General features: G+C 34.1%; 1 protein-coding gene across 8 annotated transcripts in view; it reads left to right on the top strand.

Annotated features, from left to right (window-relative positions):
- Positions 1-15,895, top strand: part of EXOC1 (exocyst complex component 1) — a 62,419-nt gene that overhangs the window by 27,391 nt on the left and 19,133 nt on the right. For 4 of the 8 annotated variants that reach the window (XM_028491823.2, XM_007116050.4, XM_007116052.4 and 1 more), the window contains 3 exons: positions 4,284-4,433; positions 9,394-9,499; positions 13,690-13,734. In XM_028491823.2, the coding sequence (XP_028347624.1) occupies positions 4,284-4,433; positions 9,394-9,499; positions 13,690-13,734 (301 nt within the window). Of the gene's footprint in view, positions 1-4,283; positions 4,434-9,393; positions 9,500-10,562; positions 10,587-13,689; positions 13,735-15,895 lie in introns of all 8 variants that reach the window. The other 4 variants (XM_028491825.2, XM_028491826.2, XM_007116053.4 and 1 more) reach the window with 2 other exon arrangements.

Below are 15,895 nucleotides of genomic sequence, written 5' to 3'. Positions count from 1 at the left end.
CGTCAAAGATCACCGATCACAGATCACCATAACAAATATAATCATGAAAATGTTTGAAATTTTGCAAGAATTATCTAAACGTGACACAGAGACATGCAGTGAGTAAATGCTTTTAGAAAAATGGCGCCAGTACACTTGCTTGACACAGCGTTGCCATAAACCTTCAATTTGTAAAACATGCAATTTCTGCAAAGTGCAGTAAAAGCAAAGCACAATAAAATGAGATACGCTTGTATATTAAATTGCTAATTGTATAGCCACATATACATAGTATTCATATGTATAAGTGCTAAAGAGGTTTAATCAAAAGGATTAAAAATAGGATTTAAATAGTCAGATATGGCATCACAGATTAAGACAAGTCTTGAAGAGAGTTCATGCAATGCAGTTTATAGCAAATGTATTGATACCATAATATTATAACTACTGTACAGAAGAATCCGGTGGAAATAATCTAATGACCACAACATAACAGTGATTTAAGAGTACTGATTTCTGGTCTTTTTAAAATTCACACATCAATAAAATTAAATTTGGAGACTGACCAAGTCACCAATTTATTTTACCAAGTAAAAACCTGAAAAAAGAAATATCTCCATCTGCTTTCACTATCGTTTTATTTTTAAAATGACATTTGGTACTAAAAGAAAAGGAAGAACATAATTTCAGACTTTCTAAATTAATACATTTACCTTTATGAGAAACTGGCTCCCATCCTTTTCTTGTTTTCTTATTGCTGCGGGCCAGTGAGAACATCTTCACATTTGGGAATCACTGACTCAGAGCACACTCTCTGTGATGCAACTTTCACAGTAATACTTCCACATAGCTATATTTTAATGAAACTTGAAATGTGTCTTTAATATTCACTTCTTACTGTAACATAAGAGTAATATTTTTAACAATTGGCAAAATTTTTTGGCTCTTTTAGATCTTTTTACACACTCAGCTTCCATTGAAATGATAGACTCTTACCCATAACTTACACATTTACTAGGGATTCATATATCTAGAAATATATTAATCTGGGGGAATCAGACCAGTTACACTAATTAGTATTCTGATATTGGAAGCAGACAATCAAATTAAGGCTAATAAAATTGAGGAAATATTTGCAAAAGGGATATGTCATTGTAAAAAATTTTTTGGTTTTTTGAAAGATTTGTCTTGAAAGGATAACTGTTCTCTGCCCCTTTTCCCCCTTTGGTTTTACAGAGACCTCATGATTCTGTGCTCCACCTTTAGCAACATGATAAGACCAATTATGCACTGAACTAAAAGTACAGCCAGGAAAAAACTGAAGTTGTGGGAGGTTTTGCTATATGCTTAGATTTGGAAATTTTTCTTTCAACATATATTTACAGAAACATTATATCGCAAAATAAAACCTGTGTAATAAACCAACAATATTCAGTTCATGCCACAAAAATTATTTCCTTAAGCACATTTCACAGTCTTCTAAACATAGGTTGATGTGGTTAAAAACTTACAAAGAACTATGATTACTTAAGATCAGTTTTCATGTTTGTTGGAACTTTGCTCATATTTTCTTTTTTCTTTAAGAAAATAAAAGTAAACATGCTATAACATAGAAAGAGTTCCCAAATCTTGAAAATTTGCTCAGTATTTAACATGAAATGTGTCATTTCTGTTAGAAGGTCAGTAAGGCAAAATGGTTAAGAGTATGGATGCTGGAGCCAAGTTTCCTGGATTCCAAATCCTGATTCTGCTGCCTGGGTGACCTTGGGCAAGTGAACCTCTTTGTGCCATCTTAGTTGCCCTATCAAATGAATGGGGATAATAAAAATACCTACTTCATAGGGTTGGTATAAGGATTAATGTGTTGTTATATGCTCAGCACTTAGAACAGTGCTTGGTTTTAGTAAAGTGTTTGAAATTAGCTAATTTTATTATAAATTTTAGTTATATGTATATGTATATATATTATATATACATTACATATTAATATATATCATATATTATAATAATACATATTATAATGTATATTACATATGCACATATATATACACACACACTAATGAAAATTTATAATTCACTAAGTTTTTAGAAAACGTATTTGTCAGTTTAATTTGGAGAAAATCTAGTATATTATTTTAAAATTATGTTAATAAAAGGGTTTTGCTATTTTTTAAATGAGGAGAAAAGTAGTCTGCAGAGTTATTGTAAGGATTAGAATTTATATATATATAAAGAACCTAGCATGGTAGTAGGCATTCAGTAAATTGTTATTGTTACTAATTTACTTATCTATAATAAGAAACTTTAAACAATGTCTTAATTTTAAAAATATATAAAGGATAAAATTCTTAGCACATTGAGTTCTAGATGTGATTGTTTTCTATATTTTTTTAAAATTTATTTTATTTATTTTTTGGCTGCGTCAGGTCTTAGTTGCGGCACCTGAGGTCTTTGTTGAGGCATGCGAGCTCTTCGTTGTGACATGCAGGCTTCTCTCTAGTTGTGGCGTGCGGGTTTTCTCTCTCTAGTTGTGGCTCACAGGCTCCAGCGCACATGGGCTCTGTCGTTGTGGCGCGCAGGCTCTGTAGTTTGTGGCACACGGGCCCTCTTGTTGAGGCGCACAAGCTCAGTAGTTGCGGCACTGGCTTAGTTGCCCAGCGGCGTGTGGGATCTTAGTTTCCCTACCAGGGACTGAACCCGCCTCCTCTGCATTGGAAGGTGGCTTCTTTACCACTGGACCACGGGGGACGTCCCTCTATATTATTGATTGAACTAAACAATTTAAGTATTTGATTTTCCTGTTTCCTATAGGTATTTTGGAAACATTTTCTCTAAAATCTTTCTGTTAACACTAATAACATTTAATCTATCTTAATAGTAATAGTTTGAAGGTAATGATGTTCTTTATATCAGAGTGAATTTTCAAATGATGGTGATCTTTAAAATGCTGTTTGCAAAAGAAAGCTTTGAATAGTAATATATGTGAAAGATCTTTGTAAACTGTAAAATCCTCTATAAATGTTAACTCTTCCATTTTGCAGGAGAGGTGAAGGTTTTTAATTGAAGAGCTTTCCTGACATTAAATTAAATAATATAACTTAACATGTAATGGTCTGAGTACACAGTTGTAGAAGAATATAAACAATGATTTTGAGTCTTAAGTCATTGAGAAAAATTAATGAGGAAAATTGAGAGAATGAAAAGATACCTAATATTGTTATTAATAAAGACAGAATGTTTGAAAAACATTTATAAGCTATAACAGTTTTGTCAAATGTTCTTTGCTTTTAGTCAGTGTAACTAGTTAAGACGCAATTTGGAGACCTTAGCAGACTTAAAACTATAATATCTATTTATGCTTAGTATCTAATATCTGTGATTTAATGGAATCCCAGTCATCTTTCTGATGTGGCCATTAGAAAACATTTCTGTGATGTAATGTTTGTATTGACCTTTGGCAATTTTTGAGTCTGGTTAAAATGATTTTGTTTGACATGTTTTTAAAAGAAAACAGAAGTGAAACTCAGATGACTAAGGTTCAGATTCTAGCTTTCCTCCTGTGTGACCTGTGCAAATCACTTAACTCTTTGAGTTTCAGTTTGTTCTTCAATTTTTCTATTGTATCAGATGATCTAGTAGTTCTGTATGCTCTAAAACAAAAGTCAGGAAGCATTATCTGTCTCAGGCTGTTTGAAAATGTATTAATTTGTATAAGTCATGTCAAGGATGAAAAACAAAATCATATATTTATTTGCTTAACAAATCATTGGAAAAATTTAAATTATATTATTATTAGGGGTTATCCTGGAAAGCCCAGGTTATAGTCATCTGTAGTCCTTCCTAGTTCTGAAATTGTATATCCTCTATATTTTCATCTGTTGCTTTAAATATTGTAGACTCCAATGGAAATACCATAGATGTAGACAATTTGTTTTGAATTACTTCCTTATTTGCTGTGTTTCTTAATACAGTTTGTATCATGATATTTATTTGCTTAGTAAATTGTAAAATGATATGGGAGAGGCAAGCTTGATTAAAACATTCATTCTCAACTCCTTTAGAAGATAAAACAAGTAGTTGATTTATCAGAGAACCATTCTTGAGTGTTTATGACTGTTTTATGGTGGTGGTGTTCAGTTCATATACACAGGATGATAAAAGAAGCCAAGTAAGTACTCAGTTCTTATTTTTCTATGTTCTGTTGGTTTTGCTTGGCCATATTTGATCACTGTTTAGAATTTTTAGTTACAACAATGTTTCTTTATGCTGTCAGTGATATTTATTTACTTACTTACTCATTCTAGGGCCATGATCAGAGTTCAACTCTTGCTCAGCACTCTGTTGAACTGACTTTACCTAATCATCATCCATTTCATAGAGACTTGCTCCGATATGCCAAGCTGATGGAGTGGCTAAAGAGTACCGATTATGGAAAATATGAGGGACTAACAAAGGTATGGATTTGATGCCAATTACTGAGTATAGAGCATAATCTTTTAGAATCAAGAGGCCATGTGTTCAGTTCCCCACGTGACATTTGAAATACTATTGTATATTCTTAGCAAAGTAGGAAATAATTGAATTTCTAAGTGCTCATTAGCCAGGGAGAACATTTATTTTATTTACTTGGGTGGAGAAGAGCTAGATTTTGAACTTCCAATATAATGTAGTTTTAGGCCATACTGTAGCCTGAAGCATCATTCAGTTTAGTTAAATGCTATAATTATTTCCTGAGTTTCTTTATATACAATATAGAAACTAGGGAGTATGAAGATGCTGTAAGTGAGACATTTGCCTTCTAAGAATCTATAATCTGTTCTTTTAAGCAAGTGCAGTGTGCCTCTTTATTAAGCAAACATTCCACTCTTCTAGGCACACAGAAACATGGGTATTTCTAGTCCTGGTTGTGGGACAACTGGGAAGAGCAATTATAATTAAAACGATCAGCAAAAAATTAAGTGCTAAACTGGAAATGAGTTTAAATATGTGGCAGTTTAGGGAAGGGAAATCCATGACCGGAAGCCACGGGGGAAAACTTAATGGAAAACATTGGACTTGAATTGACTTTTAAGTAATGTGTGGAATTAAATTAGCCAGAAATAAGAGGAAGGGCATTCCAGGGATGAGGAGCAAGATGTGCAGACAAAAGTGGGAAAATATGCCCTTTTCCCAGGACTATAAGAAGGCAAGCCTGATTAAAGCAGAAATTCCATATTCTGGAAGAGTGAGAAGTTAGGTTATAGAATCTGAGCTTTGAGACCTAACAGCATTCTTCACAAATGGGAAAAGCCTAGATGGGGGAAACTAATTTAAAACTTAATGTAATAACTGAAATGAAATGAAATCTTGAACCAGGAAGATGACAATAGGAATAGAGAATATAAACCAAAAGAGAGAATCCAAAGACAAGGGACAGGATGATGCCAAACTTGCTAGACTTGGAGATTAGAAGAACAGTGGTATATACCACTGACTAAATATCAGCAAGTGGACAAGATAAGAGTCATTCATATATTCATTAAGCAAATGAATTGAGCACCTGTTATGTGCTAACACTGTGGTAAGCGCTAGAGATGCAGCGCTGAAGGAAGTAGGTGAACACTTGCCTGTTCAGAGTGCATATGCTGGTGGAGAAGGACTCACACAAAGGTCAGTTGTATAGCCTGTTAGAAGTTACTCTAGAGAAAATAAAGCAGGGAATGCCAGGACGTCAGAAAGGTTTGCAGTTTCAAAAAGGATGGTCAGGGACTTCCCTGGTGGCGCAGTGGTTGCGCGTCCGCCTGCCGATGCAGGGGAACCGGGTTCGCGTCCTGGTCTGGGAGGATCCCACATGCCGCGGAGCGGCTGGGCCCGTGAGCCATGGCCGCTGAGCCTGCGCGTCCGGAGACTGTCCCCCGCTACCACAAAAAAAAAAAAAAAGAAAAAAAAAAAAAAAAAAAAGGATGGTCAGAGAAGGCGTCATGAGAAGGTGACATTTGAGCACAGATTTTAGAACTAAGGAGGGGAGAGCAGTGGGAGTTTCTAGGGAAGGCTTTCCCGCGCAGTGCAAGTGGCCCACGCAAGAGCAGCCTGGAGCACTTGAGGAGCGGCAGGGAGGCCAGTGGAGCTGGAGCACCACGAGCCAGATTCAGGATTAGAAGGGCAGGTGGGAGAGGTAAGGTGGGTGTGGCAGGGCAGATCTGGAAGAGACTGTGCACCGTTGTAAGGATTTGGCTTTTACTTTGAGGGAGATGGGGGAGTGGTGTCGGTGGGCTTTGAGTAGTGGAATGACACGATCTGACTTAGATACATGGCCATCGTAGCAGGAACCCATGGGTTCAGTACTCTACTGTTGTGTGTTGTTTTGTTTTGTTTTGATTCAGCAGAATTCTGATTTGGAGATAGCTTAAAGAGAAATATTTGCATTACTGGAATCTTTGCCTTTTGAAGTTTTAAGAGGATTAATATTTTGGATAATTAAACATTGTTACATCTCCTTAAGAGTTCTGTGCCAACAAGTGCTTTGTCCCCTAGTGAGTATTCAAATGAGTAAAATACTCAATAAGCTTTTTTGCCTAATTGTGTTCTCAGTGAGTATTATTGCCCTATCTTTATATATAATGTATTCATGAATGTAATTTAAAGTGAAGAAACATGACGATAGCCAATCTAGCACTGAATTATGGAATCATTCTCTGCTCACAGTATATTTTCAATTGACAATATTAATGTGCTTTTTTAAATGAAATTGACTTATTTCCCAGGAATATTACTTGATTCTGTGTTTTGAACTTTTGACAGACCATGTATTTTATGCCTCATAATCTAATTTGGTAGCTGAAGTATTTTCATAAACAGGATTTTATTAAAAAGAAAGAAGGAAGAAAGGAATGAAAGAAGGAAACAGACTAAACAGTGTTTCTTTAGTAAGAAATGATAATTAAATCCAGGTACTATTTGCACTTGGTTGGGTGTACACAGCTCACACTTTCTGGCAGGACCAGGAAATGCCTGTTTTAAATTCTTGAGGGATAAGAATCACTAGACCCTGCCCCAACTCTAGTTATGGCTGAATCTAAGCAAAACCCTGATTTTTGGTATACATAATTAGAGCTTAAGGAAAATAGAGGTGCCTTGGTCATGTAATGAGCTCTGCTGTCAGAGTGCTTCCTCCCCAACTGTGGCCCTGGGTTATGCATGTAGGGCAATTCATAATGGAGATGGTCCATCCATGCTTAGGTAGGAAATGAGCTTTCCTCTCCTAATAGCCCCCTGAGGTTAGCAGTCAGTCTTGAAGATTGCTCAGACATCTTCTCTTAACCTCAGTTTTACATTTGTGGAATTTTCTTTTTGTGTAAAGAGAAAGTAAAACACGGAGTTATCTGTAAGGCTCTACAGTCAGCACAAAATAAAGTTGAAAACACTGCCTGAAATAACAATATTTATACTCATAATAGTTAAATTTTAAGTAAGGTGCTGTATACAAGGTGCTAAGAATACGTACTGACAGTGAGAGATATCTGTCAGAATTTGGTAAATGAATGAACTGAGAGTCACACCTGTCTGTGGCCTTTCCCACCAGTGAATTCTGTTGAGGACCTGGGGGAAGCTATTCAGTCATTTGAATTGCATTGAAAACGAAGATGATTTTCAGTAGTCTGCTCAAATCACTGTTTTCAGAATACCAAAATAGCTGTTTTGAAACTGTTTAAATTGCTTGGGTCATAATGTGCTCTTTAAACAGTTTGGGTATTGGAGTGCAGTCTGTAATATTGAGTGATTTGAGTAGAAACCACTAATGAAGATTTTATGAATTGTAAGAAGCTAATTTCCCATTTGTCTGTCAGTCCTTTACAGTGATTTGCAGTGATCATTATTTTTATGAGAATTTAAACTTGAAAAAATGAGATGCTGAAAAGGTGAAACAACCCAATGAAATAGGAATAATTTTAGGGTATATTTTAATTCATATTTCCTTTTAAAGTTACACAGAGATCACAGGAAAGAATTTCCTGTTTGACTAATTTTCTTACAGAGACTGTGTGGGAATGTATATGGCCTACAGATCGAAAAAAGCAGGATCTATATTATGTTTTATCCAAAAATTGTTTTATAAGGATATATCTATAAAATATCTAAAAAAAAATCAGTGTTGGACTATGAATCAGTATACAAATATTTAAATAATGTATACCTTTGAAAGGTGCATCTGACGTTTAAAGCAAAGTAAACCTGCTCTAAAACTGGGTATGTTAATTTGAAATAATAAAGGAAGTTGAAGTGTAGATTCCATAATAAATTTAAAAGAATAGCTAGGTACAGCAGTTTTTCTGCTGTAGATTTATTTAAATTTAGTGAAACTCTACATACGGCATTTAACTTAGGACTTGGAAAAATACATGGTCTCCCACTGTTGAAGAATCTTTCGTAAGGGTATAAGATGTTTTTATGTGATGATAAGCAAATATGATGAAGAAATGAGTTTGCATGTTAAATGATAGATTTTTTTCATTTGAACTAGAATAAATTAAATTTGCTTTTTTAAAAATAAATTATTTAATTATGAAAACTGTAAGATGTATTAATTAAATTCTTGTTGCAAGTAACCTATTTGGGGGTAATGTAATCCCCCATGCTGGCAAGGTATGGTAAAACTCAGTGTACTCCTTCATTGCCATTGACAGTGTCTATTGGTATAATCGTTTTTAAAGCAACATGGCAGTATGGAAGAAGAGTTATAAAGATTCTCTTATTCTTTGGCACTGTAATTCCACCCTTAGGAAATGATTCCAAGGAAACAATTCATAAGAGATGAAAAGCTTATTGTAACATTGTCTATCATAGCAAAACATTGAAACCACTTAAGTGGCCTGTGTTAGGAGATTGGTTTACTAAATTGTGGCACATCAACAAAGTGTAATACTGTGCAGTCATTAGAGTGTGAGACTGGAGAAACATAATTGCTGTAACCCAAATACCCTATACAGTATGATTGCAACTTTATTTAAAATACGTGAAAGGTAATATGTAAAAATGAAAATGTAAGTGTGATTATGTTCGACTTCATATTTTTGTAAATTCTTAATGTTATGTGTTTAATTTTTTTAAAGGACAGAAAATAGCCTTCTTTTTATATCCTATGAAATGCATCAAAATTTTAAGAGCACATGTAGAGAAAAAACGTAGGGACACCAAGTGTGGAAAGCCGGGATGGGTGGGGCGGGGTGATGAATTGGGAGATCAGGATTGACATATATACACTAATACGTATTACTAAGAACCTGCTGTATTAAAAAAAAAAAAGTAAAATTCAAAAAAAAATTTTAAGACCACAAAATTCAAAACAAGCACAAAGGACTTGGGGGGGGTGTTGAAAAATGGAAATTGTTATGTTTGTTTTATTAATAAGAAGTATGTGTTACTTTTCTTTTTAAGAATTACATGGATTATTTATCACGACTCTATGAGAGAGAAATTAAAGATTTCTTTGAAGTTGCAAAGATCAAGATGACTGGCACAACTAAAGAAAGCAAGAAGTTTGGTAAGCTTAGGCACCTCAGTCCCTTGTTTTCTATTCTATTAAAAATGGTTTTATTTTTATTTATGACAAATAATTCTGAGACTTTTTAGGCAAGGTGGAAGGAGATACAGTAGAATTAATGAAAGAGTAAATCTAATGCATTGGTTTAATTTATAGGTATTTCATAGAAAAAATATTTGTCTGTAGATACATTTTTTTACTAATTAAAATTCTACAGTATGTGAATCTGACAGCAATTGTGTATTCATGCTATGTTTAAAAGTACAATTAGCCTCATATCTGCAGCTGTGCAACCCATAGATATGGAGGACCGCCTATGGGACTTGAGCATCCATGGATTTTGATATCCACGATGGATGCTGGAACCAATCCTGCACAGTAACCGAGGGACAACTGTGTATGTTCATAGGAGAAGCAGTTGACCAGAAAACGAAGTGCAGTCTGGTAGAGAAAAGAACTAAACTAAGAGACACATGTTGAAAGTTCAGTTTCTGATTTCCTAAAAGACCTTTCATAACAGTTGGAGGCAAGTCTGTGATTTCTTAAGTCATTGCTCTCCACAGGGAAGTGAAAGTGATTCCTGGCTTCTTACTTCTCACTGGCTATTTTGAATCAAAAAGAAGGTTTTAAGTGTTTTCTCCCCTGCCAAGGGGCTGTAAAAATGTCACCAAAATTTCTCCTGTAATTATACCTTATTTTTCCAAAGAGATATTTTTGAAACAAGTTGGTTTTTGTTGCTTCTAAATATGTTAAACAGACAAAAACATGATTTAAAAGGATAACCAGTGAAAGTATCAAGTTGCGAGGAAGTGATTTGCCGAGGCCACATTCTGCTCTTGCATGTACCCATCTCTGGACTTCCTTTTGGATGGAGTTCTGTGCCTACTCAAGTCAAAACCTGGCCTTAAATGGCTACAGTGTGTACTCAGTGTGTCTGCATAGCTCCCCTTTAGAACCATGAGTTTAGCATTTGCTTGTTGAAAGGAGCCTATTCCCTAAGCAACTTCCATAATCAGTAGATAGGATTGAAATTGATAGCTCATCTTTCCATTCTTTTCTTTAGGACAAAGAAGACTATCATTAGTGGGTAATTATTTCATGATTCACTGGTTTGTGGTTGTTTTTTTTAAAATCCAACACTAATATATTGATGATACTAGTCCAGATTTTTTAAATGGTTTGAATCTGTGTACAAATGTATTGATTACACTTTGGTAAAGACACTGATAAGAATCTTGGGACAATAGGCTTTTGGAAACAGAAATGCTAACTCATCCTAAAGGTTAATTGTTCTTAAAAAGCAGTGTGTTTATATCCTTGTTAATGTTTCACCATGGGTATGTTATACTTTTTTTTTTTTTTAGTAAATGCATATTAATACAGTTACATGTTTAATGTTTTCATTTAGTATATTTGTCACCACTTGTTAGTGAACCATTTTATTTTGAGAGAACTCTTCTACAGTGAAAACTGAAGTAAAAGAGAAATCTTTCTAAAATTATCTCCTCGGGGGTTATTAATGCCGATATCATAATAGTTTATCAAGCCTAAGATTCTCATTGAGATAAATGACATAATAGAAATCTAATTTAAATCAAGTACAGTAGTATCTTAATGGTATCATTGCATTAACCTGAAACGTTAAGTTTTTTCTTTTCTTACCCCTTGAGAAGTTCTTTATCTTGTTAAAAAAAATTTTTAATTAACCTAATACAAGATACAGAAGATACTTTTATAGTTTTAAAACAGTGTTAAAATTATATTTCTTCTATGTATCTATTAAATAATAAGGAATAGGAGAATAATTTGTAACAGTTGATGTAATCAAAAAAATTATAGTTTCTGTTACTTTGATATTATCAGTTACAAGAGAAGAAAAACTAAATAATAATTCAGAAGATAAAAACGGTTTTGTTCATCTTTGAAGATCTAACTTGTTAGTCAACATTTAAAAATAAATTTCAAGTTAAATACAAATGGCTTAAGAAGTTCTTAAATAGGTAGAATGTAAACTTTCTAAAGGTATCTTTTCAGTGATTTAAATATGTTTAAATTAGTTTTTAGTAGTAATTATAATTAAAAGGGACACCTAAAATTTTGGGAAGATAACTTTTCAATGAATTAAAATTAAGTAATTATGAGTAAAATTTTAATTTGTTTTGATTTTGACTTGCTCTGAAAATGCTGGGTCACAGATACTAATAAGAGTAGGAAGTCAGATTGAATGTGTTTTACAAAAGGAAATCGTGTAGTCAGTATATAGTCATGGAGATTCAGGGGAATTCTCTCTTTTTCAATCACTCTTGACTCAAGTCTTTAACATCTACTTAGTTCAAATAATTTAAAATAATGTTAAAATGCCAGTAAAGTACTTTTTCTTTGTGATAAGGTCTTTGTGTAGGTCTGCCTTTTTTGATCTGTAGGTTTACCTTGATATCCTCAAAGGTGTGGAATTTTCCCCCCAAGACTGATACTTTGGTGTTTTGTTTTCCCTTTGTATTCTACAGATGTACTTAATGAAAAGGCAGGAAAATGAAATTTAGTAATTATTTTTTAAATTGCTTGTTTTTTTTCTTTCTGCAGCTGAGATAGACACAGATACATATATTATTTAAGCCCATTAACACATACATTTACATAATTACTTCCTCATATTTATAATCCAAAATTAAAATTGATATGCCTGAAACATTTTTTCATTGTTTCTCCACTAAATTAAGAAATCTTGTTGATTCCAAAGGGAGTCTTGAATGCAAGACTGAATTCAGTCCTGACTGGAAGATTCATTCAATAAATGTTTATTAATTACCTATTATATAATAAGCACTGCTAGGTACTGAGAATCCAGCAATGGGGCAAAGACCCTACCTTCTTCAAGCTTATAGTCTAGCAGGAATTATTTAAAGATATTTAAAAGTTTACCAGCATATTGTTGCTTGTTGGTGATAATATACACTTTTTATGAGCCCCAAATGGGGCACTACTAGTAACTCTGTATTCTTTATTGACTACTTATATATATATATATATATATATATATATATATATATATATATAAATAAAGCATTAGGCTTTGCTCTGGAATTGGTGAACTTAGTAGAGTGACACCTTAAGGCCACCAGAAGGTACTCTTCAGGATGGTCAGCTAGTAGCTCTAGCATATCCCTCCTTGCTTGCCACTTTAATGTCCAGCCTTATTGTTTCATATTCCCTTGAGCTTCGGGTAGCCAAGGCTGGGAAGATTCACATGTCTCTGGTGTGGCAAGTTAGTAGTTCATACTTCGGATTTTGCCTTGAAGTTTGGCAGGAATAGTGACAGTTGACACATTGTTTTCTATTTTTTAAATATTTCTAGATTAGCGTTATATTCTTTAATTTTCTATTTCATTCTGTAATTTCTTTCTTTGCCTTTCAAATTAACTTCTAATTTGGGTTTAGAATGTTTCACAAGATGATCTCTACAATTGATCTAATAAATATTAGAGAGAGATTTTAGATAAAAGAAATGCCAGATGACCCTAAAAGAGCTCCAGTTCCTGCATTAAACCTTTTCCCTCAGCTTTACCCTTCCATCTACCCATCTCCTAATAATTAGTATTTTGATACATTCCTTTCATTCTAGATGTTCACAAAGCGAGTTTAAGTTTCTTAGTAGTTCAGCTTGTTATTCTAAAATGGTTTTAAAGCCCCACTTGTATAATGTTCTGTCAGACGAAGTATACAGTTATTTACTACAGTGGAGATTCCTTTCAGGAGCTTTCAGTGAATACAAGAGTGTTAATGCATTTAAAGTCTGAATCTACAACTTCATTCTGATAAATTTTCACTGTATTAAATTATTTACTGGAACTCTGTTTTCTTCAGAAAACAAAACTTGCAAATATAGTCTTGAAATTTAAGTACATCAGCTCAATAAACTTTAAAAAAAAATCATTTTAAAGTGTGGGGGAGGCTTAATATTTGCATAAAACAGTACATTAAAAGACTAGTAAAGTTTTTTCTCTCATATAATTTTTCAAACAATAGCTGACCAACTAAACATACGTTGCATCTCTCGTTACTTGATGCTCATGGTTCTTTGCATGTGTCTTTTAAACTAGAGCTTTAACTTCCTCTTGTGCATGGTTTGTGCAAATTGCAGTTTATTAACTTGTCTTTGTCTTTGATGCTTGCAACCTAATCCATCACAGCTACACTGCCTCGAAAAGAAAGTGCTGTCAAACAGGAAACAGAGAGTGAGTATGCTTAGTGTATTAGTAGGTATTCTCAATGCATGTTTGTTTAATGTCTAGAAATTAGTTATTTTTCTTGAAAAAAGTTACACCAAAAATACTGATTTCTCTGAGTTGCCAGGTATTGGTGAAAGAAAACCAACATGATGGTAGTGGTATGACTATGACTACATCCAAGAAATAACATAATATAGTTAAAAATATTTAGTGGGTAGTCAGAAATTTATGAAAAGTCTTAACCATTATACTTTTGTTTTCAGGCTGTGTTTAGAAACTATAATAATTCTTGTAGATATGGTCAGATTTTGCATAATGAAACCAAAGTTTATCTCTAATTGTCCTTATATCTTTTTATCACTTATTATATCATTTGTCCCTCCTGACCATCAGCAAATAATAAAGGTTAGCTGAGAAATATTCAAGAAGAATAAAATGTTTTTATTGTTTAAATTTAATTCTAGTAAAAATATCACATTTTCCTGTAAATGGAATCTTTTGATTCTTTTATATATGTAGGATATTCTCCAGACATATTTTCTCATTTTTCCCCATGGCTACGATAGATACCTTTGTTTATACCTAAACTCACATGTCCCGTATTAATATAGTTAACGATGGAGGAAACCTGCACAATCCTCTTAGATAGCCTCATCCACCAGAGGGCAGACAGCAGAAGCAAGAAGAACTACGGTCCTGCAGCCTGTGAAACAAAAACCACATTCACAGAAAGATAGACCAGATGAAAAGGCAGAGGGCTATGTACCAGATGAACATCCACCAGAGGGCAGACAGCAGAAGTAAGAAGAACTACGGTCCTGCAGCCTGTGAAACAAAAACCACATTCACAGAAAGATAGACCAGATGAAAAGGCAGAGGGCTATGTACCAGATGAACGAACAAGATAAAAGCCCAGAAAAAACAACTAAATGAAGTGGAGACAGGAAACCTTCCAGAAAACGAATTCAGAATAATGATAGTGAAGATGCCAGAAAAAGAATTCAGAATAATGATAGAGAAGATAATCCAGGACCTCGGAAAAAGAATGGAGGCAAAGATCAAGAAGATGCAAGAAATGTTTAACAAAGATGTAGAAGAATTAAAGAACAAACAAACAGATAAACAATACAATAATTGAAATGAAAACTACACTAGAAGGAATCAACAGCAGAATAACTGAGGCAGAAGAACGGATAAGTGACCTGGAAGACAGAATGGTGGAATTCACTGCTTTGGAAGAGAAAAAAGAAAAAAGAATGAAAAGAAAGACAGCCTAAGAGACCTCTGGGACAACATTAAATGCAACAACATTTGCATTATAGGGGTCCCAGAAGGGGAAGAGAGAGAGAAAGGACCCAAGAAAATATTTGAAGAGATTATAGTCGAAAACTTCCCTAACATGGGAAAGGAAATACCCACTCAAGTCCAGGAAGCACAGAGAATCCCATACAGGATATACCCAAGAAGAAACATGCCAAGACACATACTAATCAAATTGGCAAAAATTAAAGACAAAGAAAAATTATTGAACGCAGCAGGGAAAAATGACAAATAACATACAAGAGAAATCCCATAAGGTTAACAGCTGAGTTCTCAGCAGAAACTCCACAAGCCAGAAGGGAGTGGCCTGATATACTTAAAGTGATGAAAGGGAAGAACCAACAACCAAGATTACTCTACCCGGCAAGGATCTCATTCAGATTCGATGGAGAAATCAACAGCTTTACAGACACACAAAAGCTAAGAGAATTCAGCACCACCAAACCAGCTATATAGGAAATGCTAAAGGAACTTCTCTAAGTGGGAAACAGAAGAGAAGAAAAGGACCTACAAAAACAAACACAAAACAATTAAGAAAATGGTAACAGGAACATACATATGGATGATTACCTTAAACATGAATGGATTAAATGCTCCAACCAAAAGACACAGGCTTGCTGAATGGATACAAAAACAAGACCCATATATATGCTGTCTACAAGAGACCCACTTCAGACCTAGGGACACATACAGACTGAAAGCGAGGGGATGGAAAAAGATATTCCATGCAAATGGAAATCAGAAGAAAGCTGGAGTAGCAATTCTCATAAAAGACAAAATAGACTTTAAAATAAAGAATGTTACAAGAGACAAGAAAGGACACTACATAATGGTCAAGGGATCAATC

This window comes from Physeter macrocephalus, chromosome 7 (genome assembly GCF_002837175.3).
Source record: "Physeter macrocephalus isolate SW-GA chromosome 7, ASM283717v5, whole genome shotgun sequence".
In the NCBI taxonomy this organism is placed as follows: domain Eukaryota; kingdom Metazoa; phylum Chordata; class Mammalia; order Artiodactyla; family Physeteridae; genus Physeter; species Physeter macrocephalus.
Note: the sequence above shows the minus strand (reverse complement) of the source record. Positions and strands in the feature narration are given on the sequence as shown.